We start from the raw sequence: 9,567 nt of genomic DNA on the forward strand, positions 1-9,567 counted from the left end.
TGAAACCCATCCTTGAAATGGAAGGGAGTAAGTAATCCCATTGGATCAAAAATCTTTCCGATGGTCTGCAGAAGAAATCTTTTGGTATTTCGGCAGTTTGAAACGAATTCTAAAATACCTTTTGTGTCTAATATCAAGCAATCATCTTCAGTTTGCCATGTCATGCCTAATACCTTAGCATTATTAGTTCCTAAGTTTATAGGAATATCAACTGGATAAGTGTCAAAGGCTTCTTCTGACCACTGACTCATCAAGGCGGAGTCGTTGCTAATCCATTTTCTCATCTCCATTCCAGCTTCCTTCATGATTTCCTTCGCACTTCGGGAAATTATAAGTGCCTCTTCTCGGGTATCTTGACCTGTTATCCAATCGTCTACGTACATGTAAGAATCTAGATGATGTACAGTCGTGGAATAAACCTCTCTGTATTTTTCAATATGATGTTTGATGGTGGCTGCTAGTTGGAAAGGGCTAGTGTTAAGTCCAAAGAGTAATCTCTTGAAACGATAAATTCGAAGTTTTGGTTTTGAGTCTAAACGAGGATCACTGTCTGTCCACAGAAATCGTACTGTATCCTTGTGCTTATCCGCAATGCAAATTTGTAAAAAAGCCTGACGAATATCTGATGAAATTGCCACTCGGCTTAGTCTAAAATTAATAAGTATATCGAAAAGGTTAGGGTAAAGGTTTGGACCTGGCCATAAACAGTCATTCAATAAAAGTTCGTCTACCTGGTGAGATGCTGCGTCAAACACTATTCGAGTTGAAGTTGTAACGCGACCTTCTTTTTTTATGGCCTGATGTGGTAAATAGAAAAAGGGTCTATCAATGTTTGATTCAGAACTCTCTACTTCTTCGATTATTCCTTGATCCAAATAGTCCCGAATGATATTTTGGTACTGAGAATATAGTTCATTATCGAATCGCAATCTTCTCCATAAATTAAGAAATCGTTGTTTTGCAACGCAAACGTTATTGGATAATTCTTTCCAGTGTTTACGGAATGGTAGTTCAACTATATATCGACCATCTTTATATTGTACAGTTTGTTCAAAAATGTTCATGGCTTGATCTTCTTCTCGAAGACAAGGGTCTTCTTTTATGCCGAGAGATTCAAGTTCAAAAAAGCGTTTTAAGATATCGTCTATAGAATCATCGTTTTTGAGAAGAAGACACGCATTTTCATTATTAATTTTTATCTCATCGAGTCGACCACTCGCGATCCATTCGAATTCCGTTTCTCTTAACAACAAATCTTCATTTACTTTATAAACGTTATCCTTAATTATTCTAAAGAAAACATCAGCATTTAATAAAGCGTGAACTTCTTTCGCTTCAAAAAATGAAGGATCCGCTAATTCGAAAAACTCGGGTATTTTCGTTTACGATATATCTAAGCTGACACTTGGAGTTAGACCCGTAATTTTATCTGTTCTTCTGTGGAATTCAATCGGTTCTTTAAAACTACCACTTTTATTTGAAATGATAGTACTCAATTTTCCTTTCAGATTTTGTTTAGTCGTATTAAGTCCAGCCACGAATGTTTGGATTCTTTCTAATTTAATCCCAAGAATTTCACTCGTTTTCTTACTCAATATATTAACATTTGATGCCGAATCGAAAATAACTCTACATTTAATTAATGACCCATCCCTTTTTTGCAATAGAATATTTCCAGTAGATAATAAAACATTCTTTTTATTTTCATTAGAAGTATTACTTAAAACCGCATTATGAAGAGAACTTTTATTTTCATTTTTTATTTCTGATCCTTCGATTTGATTTTCTGACGCCAGCTGTTTTCTGTTCTCAGCGATAGCTCGTCTGAAACATAATGTATTCGAATGGCGTTGACCACAATTACATACAAAAGACGATTTACATTCCCACTTTTTATGATTTTTTTTCAAACAAATTTCACATAGTTTATGATATTTAACAAGTTCAAATCTTTTATGCGGTGTTAATTTCAAAAATTTATCACAGCGAAATATAGGATGTGATTCTTTCAAACAAATTACACAGTTTTTATTCTCTATATTTTCATTCATCAAAACAGTTTTGTTTTTAAATGGGAAATTAGTTGTTTTCTTAATTGTTTTCGTTTCTGAATAACAATTTCGATTTACCGATAAGAGAACAGCTTCGCGTTGTTCTAAAAATGTAATGAATTGTTCGTATGACGGAACTTCTTTGGTTTTTTGTATTAATTCGAAGTTCTTTCGAGTTTCTTTATCTAATTTGTTAAGCATTATGTTTTGAAGAAAAATGTCAAATAAATCGTTTCGCTCATATTTTAACACTTTTAAAGCTCGTAAATTCTTTTGAATGCAATCTATCATTGCACGAATTTCTGTTGCATTTTCACGTTCTATATTTTTAAAATTTAGGATGGAATCATCAACGATTAATCTTTTATTATCGTAACGTGAATCGAGTGCTTCATATAATGAAGAAAATGTGTCAAATGTGGAAGCAAATTCTTTTACTTCATTTGAGAGACATGAGTTTAAATAATAAAGATTTTGCGACTGAGTGAGTCGATCATTAGAGGTGATCAAGTCATCAAACTGATTTTTAAAGGTACTATAGTGTTCATATCTTCCCCGGAATGTTGGAAGTATAATAGGTGGAATTTTTGTGTTAGTTATATTTTCAGTTTGATTACTTTGTTTAACATCGTTTACAGTTGATAAAGTTTCTTTTTTAGAATCAATTATAAGTTTGAGGCTTACCTCCAAATCTTCTAGACGAGATTCGCATTGTTCGATTTCTTTTTCGAATTCCTCTAATTCTTGATCAGTTATTTTTTCAACACCGAAAGAATGCACTCTCAATTCATCAAGCTTACTTTGTAATTGTTCGACTTTTTTCAATTTCACTTCAAGTATGGTATTAATAGGAATATCTTCAGATATACTATCGACAAAGGTTTGTATTCGAGTAATATTTCCTTTCAAGGAAGTTTTTGCTTTATTTAGTTTCGCTATTGTATCCATAGTTGTAGTTTGATTCGAGCGCTCCGTGTGCTCGACGTGCCAGACAATGTCGGCCTAAAACCAACACGCTTGATATTTTAGTAAATAACGACGGACCACCAGCTGCACTTTTTGTTTTTTTATTAATGACAACAACATTAAATATAAACAACAACAACAGCTGGAGATATTGTGGATTTCGAAAGGGTTTAAGAGATATTTATCCACATCTAATGTTTATCGAGTCTCATAGGAGAAGTGATGATTTAATCTCCTTCCACTAGGGAATGGCGCGCATGCGCCAACATGTACGTTAAATAATTAAGTACAACTCTCGTATATAATGATTCATACTTTGATTGTTAGAATACATAATGATAAGAAAGAAATGTTAATTAGATTTACTATTAATACTGGAAGCATGAGCTTTAATATTAGTGAAAATTTGCATGATTTAGGAATTATTTATCATTAAGACAAATTGAGATTAAGCAACCACTTTTTGACTGAATCGAAAGGGGAAAAAATATGCACAATGTGCAGTAGAATTAAGTGATGTTTATAAAAGCTATGGATGTAAATTTGAAACTTTATGTCTAAAACAAATTTGTTCTGATATTGAGCAGGCTTCATACGGCCCTTGGGTCAAAGAATTACAAAGGATTAGTATTAAGTTAAGTGATTTAGAAAGCGAAATTAGCAATGTTGATGCGTTTGAACTGCACAATGGGCTATTGGTGACGATTTGGGAAACATCCCTGAGGATGATCCGAAGATATGCCATCACAATTTTGATACTGTGCCAAAGGGAAGGCTTTGCTTGAGAGCTGCTATGGTAGCTTGAAAAGACCTGCTTGAAAAGTCGAGAATTTGAGGTAGAGCAGTTTTACGATGACTGATACCGTGCACCCTCAGTCCCTACACAGACCGATCAAAGTAGTCACGATCCCGCTGACTGACCGTGGCCAGTGATGCTTGACTGTTCTGCTGTGAACCATGCCTTTAGGATCAGTCCATTGCGGGACCCAATGTTGATGAAGAAATCAAGTTATCGATAGGAACAGGAAAAAACATTAAATCTTTTTAAGAATACGATTCACGTTTATTCAAAGGAGAGATACGAAATTTCATTACCCTAGGTTTTAGGTAAATAGATTTCGTCAGAAAATAAAAACATTGCTCTCAAAATGTGCTTTAAGTACGAAACTATTTCTTTATTCCTATTGAACTCATGTTGTTTCACGTTTATTGAGTGGTAAAGTCAAAAGTAATAGTAGTTTGACTATTTCCTGTTTCCTCCACGCTTTTGTTACTCATAGTCTCATTCTCGCAGAAATAATGTTACTTGTATTTCAAAGAGAAAATGCGACTTCATGTATCGGTCGTTATAATTGTAAGTTTGTTGTATTACGGAGAGGAGCATTGTATTAAAGAGCGTAGCCTATATATATATATATATATATATATAGAATCTTTTAGTGCGTCTAATAATTAGCCAGGGACTGTATATATATCTTCCTAGAGACTATTTTTTGGGAATAGTGAGGAAAAATAAATCACGTAATTTTGCTGATTTTCCTTCAGGTATAACGAAAATAAAAAAATAAAGTTGTGGCAAATAAATTAGTTATTGAAGTTGTGGCAAATAATGTATAGCGGATATTGTTTAATTGCCATTAAACAACTAGCACTAAAAAATGGAGTTACATATTTATTATAAGACAATTAATCGTTTGACAGTGATTGCGTAGTGAATATGATTTGTCTTCTGACAGAGAATATGATTTTATTTGCATTCTTTTTTGATCGCAAAAATATGTTCAGCTATCATCTGCTGTCCTTCTCAACAACATTCTCCAGTAAATCCAACAGAGCTGAAATCTGTAGATTCAATTCATCTTTGAAAGAGTGACTAGTCTTCTGCTCCAGAATTCGTGACTTTAATTCTGCGACTGTATTTAGGGACAGGGGTGAGGACCACATTACGATTTCTTTCTCGTTATTCCACTCAGCATCAGTTAGTGATTGCTTTAAGATTAGATCCTTTTTAATTCCTTTCTCAGACAGTATAAGTTCATTTTTGTATTGCTTCACTTCATTGATATTATCAAAAGATGCATTCAAAAGTAAGGTGGCACTTTCTAGAAAACTTTTACTCAGTGCATACTCTATACAACTACGACAAATAAGTCGAAATTCTGCAACGTTTTCAAGAGAAGACAAGTTGTAGTTTATAAATTTTTGTAACACATCGCCTTCTCTTTTTGATACAATGAACGGCATGTCTATGAATCGCTTGAAAAAATAATTATCCAATTCTCGCAAAAAGTCTGCTTTAAATTGTTGAATTTCCTCTCCCGTCTGGAAATACCAATTCAGAAACTGGTCCACATGCTCATAATTGGACAAAAATATTAATGTCAAATAGATAACATGTGGAGATGATATTGTTTTCTTAAAGGTTTCAACTCGCACAGATTGATATACCCATCTCAAGAAGGACTCAGCTGCTTGGATGTTACCATCACATATCCACTCAATACAAATATGCCAATCACTAAATCTAATAAGCCACGATAATATCAGCCTATCTCGCTCTATTTGCTCTATAAGACTGGTTTTATGGGGATAACATTCTGCTGGCAAGGTAGATTTTGATAATAACACGTGAAGCGAATTTAGATTGCTTAGATTGCTTGAATAAATAGCACGATTGAATTCAGGCCGACCAAACATAAAGCAAATAAATGCTTTAATCTCTTCTTTGGAAGCATCGTTTATCATCCTAACAGCCATGTTCAGATTTTCTAATTCCAGCAACTGCAACAACACTTCAACGCAAAAAAATTTATTTTTTAGAAATGATTGTCTTAGTCTTAATGGACTGGCACTCCATATTTCTTTCAGAATCATTACTTCATTTCCCATTTTACTCATCTTAAAACTAATATTCAGCATTATAGATGAATAAATGTCTTCTTGAAGATTATCCAATAGTTCAAAAATAGTGGACAAGAATATTCTTTGATATGGCCAACTTTCGAACAAAAACACTAATACGCGAGAATGATTCCGAAAAAATTCGTTCATTTGAGTTATACGATGGACATAAGATAATAAAAAACATAAAACATCTAAAGCTTCTGAAGAATCCTGATATGGGGAATGATCTAGAAAATCAATAAATCGAGTAGCTTGCAAAAGCCACTTACTCAAATGATCGTTTTTCTCCTGTTCCGACAATTTCTTCCAAAAATACTTTAGGGCAACTTTGTTACCAATTCGTATAGAGCAAGCAATCATATTTACATCAATACTAAACTTATCATCGTATATGTTTTCGTAATCTTTGAGTCTAGTTAGAAAACTCCCTAAATTATTCTCGAGGACACATGTCCAATATGTTATCAAATCATCACTGTGCATTCTAAAGCTGTTTCTAAATTGTTCTGGAATTTTCTCCCACAAAATTGAAGCATATTCCCCTAAACAGTGAGAGCAGGCTATCTCATACAAATCGCAAATATCTAAGCTTTCTAAGCTTCCATTATCGAATAGTTCCGTAAGGGATTTCACTATGTCTACTGTCCCCTCAACTGTCCAATAAATTGTACCACGCTTCATGCAATACTCACAAAGTTTTCTTTGATATCCTGTCCATCTACAGAAACTACGAAGCGCTTTCAACCACTGCCACTTAATGGGTCGAATAACGTATGAGATTTCGGTCTTCAGCGATGAGGGCAAAGAGCTATCGAACAATTTGTTTAATATTCTTCTCTCCAACTCAGCCGTATCTCTGCTATAGTTTGAGAACGAAGACAAGAAAGAAGATGTTATTTCATGCCTTACATCAGGTGCCGTCCATAGCCCAATTGCAATCGACACTGATGTAATACGCTGCAGGGGAGGAGGTTCAGAAAACTTGTTTATGAAGACGATTTCAGTCGATTCTGTTTTCGTTGTTTTGAGTGTCCAACTTCTAGATCTCTTTTCTTTACGGACGCCATCTGTAAAATGCAATTCGAGATTTAGTTTTGAATTAAAGATTCGAATAAAAAGAGTTTAAAGAACGTAATGCATACATCGATTCAAAGTCATACATTTAATCTACATATTACTAGTTAAGGAGAAATGAAGTATTGTTAACAATACTTGCGCTATGTCTAATGCAATTTAGCAATTTTTTCTTTTAAATGCAAATTGGTATAATTTATTTTAAATTTAAGATATTTTTCAAAAATCCGTTATTGAATACATTTCTGAGTACCAATTATTAACTACTTCTTTGTGGTTAATTTCGTGTAATTCAATCAACTGGTAATTGCAGGAGGCATAAAATATGACGTATATTGATATATACGTAAGATATCTCTATATTTTGTTTGAACTTGCAGTATGATGAAAGATTTTAGCTATGGACATTTCATAAAAAGTGATAAGCATTAAGAAATCTTATTAATCGCATTTAGTTAGACTAAATGCTGTTAATACATTTTAATAATTTAAAAAAAAAAGAAGTTGAAGTCAATGAACTATGCACATTTGTTTTCAGAATGACTTAATTTTGGTAAGAAATTCAGAGAAAATACGTTTTAGTGTCTGATTTTGTCACTATAAATATAGCCTGCACTAATTGATTATCATATTTAAGTTCACTCCCTTGAACTATTAATAAGTTATTCAGTGTGATTCGTTTTACCTTCTTTTTTGCGCACTATGCAGAGCGATTGGTGTAGAAACATTTAAATGGGAAGATTAATGTTTATATGTGGTTAACGTGCGTGACTGAAGCATGCGTATCGTAAAATTTCATTCATATTTTTTCCGCTGAGAGCCAAATGTTAATCCTTTTTTTAATTATGAAATAACGATGTTTCCTTTTAAGTCATCTGAAAATTTACTCGTAATTTAGCAAAGAGATTCGAATAAACATTATATTTAACGAATGTTGAGTTTTATAAAATCATGTTTCTGATAAAATGAGGTTATACATTTGCCTTTTTTTAAAAACATTTTTTAGTAAGTTCATTGAATAATTGATACAATTTTATTACATATATGTATAAATTGATATGGAATAATATATTTAATAATTATCAAGCAATTATTACTTAAATGAAAAAAAAAGAGCTATAAAATCTATTATTAAATCGAATAAAATTGTAATATCATCTAAGATTATGTTTAACCGTGTTTTAATATTCTATGTCCCTACCAAGAGAATAGAATCGTGCCAAGATTTTTAAACATCTTAAAATGAAAGTAAAAAAAGTATTGGAATTTTTGAATCGCTCATTTTTTGCCGAGCGAAATCTAACTCAATGCAATTTTTCGATCGCTTTTTTCGGTGGTTATCACAACGAATTTCCGACGAACGAAATTTTAAAAATCCCAATATTTTTATTTCGAGGGCCGGGATAGCCTGGTCGGTAGGGCGCTGGGCCCATATCCAAGAGGTCGTGGGTTCGATCCTCGCCGGCCGAAGACTCCCCGTGTAGTAAATGGTGACTGATGCACGTTGAATCTGTCGAGTCTCAAAGTCCTCCATGTTCCCACAACAAATCAATACCTCTGGGGGTACTGATCCAGGAGTTTCCTTGTCTTCTGGATTGGTTCAAAATTACAAGGCTACGGAGTTGAACGTAAGTAGTCGTAAACCCATGAAATTGGGTTGGCTGTTCAACGACGGTTATAAAATAAAATATTTTTATTTCGACAAAATTATGATATGTGAATTTCAAATTTTAGTAATCACTTGTAAAGCTCTTTATTTATGTTTAGTTTATAGTTAATCTAAGTGACTTTTTGGTCGTGTTTTACGAGGTTATTATTGGATTTCCACGTGTTTCTTAAAATCATGATCCTTTTAATGCATACATTATAACCACATTTGACATCTTAAAAAAAAGTATTTATCACACAAAATATTCTTTTTCTGAATTGAGAAAATTGTACTACTTATGAAAATTGTAATGCACAAATCTGAAACGCGAATACTGACACTATTGAAGAGCTTAGTGGAAGAACCAGGTAAGTGACATTCTTAGGGGTGCTTAAGATTCTGTGAAAATTATAAGGTGGTTGTTTCAATATGGGTAAGTTAAATGTAGCAGAATTTTTTTGCTTACACTTTAATCTAAACATAATCCATCTTATTTTATTTTATAACCGTCGTTAAACAGTCGTCGCACTTTTGGGTTTACGCCTACTAATATTCAACTCCGTAACTTAGCAATTTTTAATCCAACACAAAACAAAAGAGCTCCTGGATCGAACTAGCTATCGTGGAAAACTTATTGATGAAACTTAACCGCAATTGCCTTATATGAAGTAGAAAACAACAAAAACCGCTTTGGTTAATCTGATGGCAAGAGAACTTTAACCCATGATCCTCTTCCACTGAGGATATTTTACGTCAGCACTGTGGTAGATGCGAGCTTGGTGTGGAATTCATATAGATTAATAACTACATCACTTGAAGCGATGCTATTTCTCGCGGCCTGCTTATAGTCAAAATTCACACACACACACACACACTCACAAATATACACATATATATATATATATATATATATATATATATATA

At 33.2% G+C, this 9,567-nt stretch overlaps 2 protein-coding genes across 2 annotated transcripts in view; one reads left to right on the plus strand and one right to left on the minus strand.

The window, feature by feature from the left end:
* Positions 1 to 9,567, plus strand: part of LOC107449664 (blastula protease 10) — a 124,262-nt gene that overhangs the window by 38,019 nt on the left and 76,676 nt on the right. The gene's annotated exons all lie outside the window — the stretch shown is intronic.
* The window catches only part of LOC122270680 (uncharacterized), a 12,903-nt gene continuing 8,007 nt past the window's right edge, over positions 4,672 to 9,567 (minus strand). The window contains exon 2 of the mRNA XM_043049065.2: positions 4,672 to 6,988. Within this exon, the coding sequence (XP_042904999.1) occupies positions 4,806 to 6,988 (2,183 nt within the window). The 3' untranslated portion in view covers positions 4,672 to 4,805. The remainder of the gene's footprint in view (positions 6,989 to 9,567) is intronic.

Source organism: Parasteatoda tepidariorum, chromosome 2 (genome assembly GCF_043381705.1).
Source record: "Parasteatoda tepidariorum isolate YZ-2023 chromosome 2, CAS_Ptep_4.0, whole genome shotgun sequence".
In the NCBI taxonomy this organism is placed as follows: domain Eukaryota; kingdom Metazoa; phylum Arthropoda; class Arachnida; order Araneae; family Theridiidae; genus Parasteatoda; species Parasteatoda tepidariorum.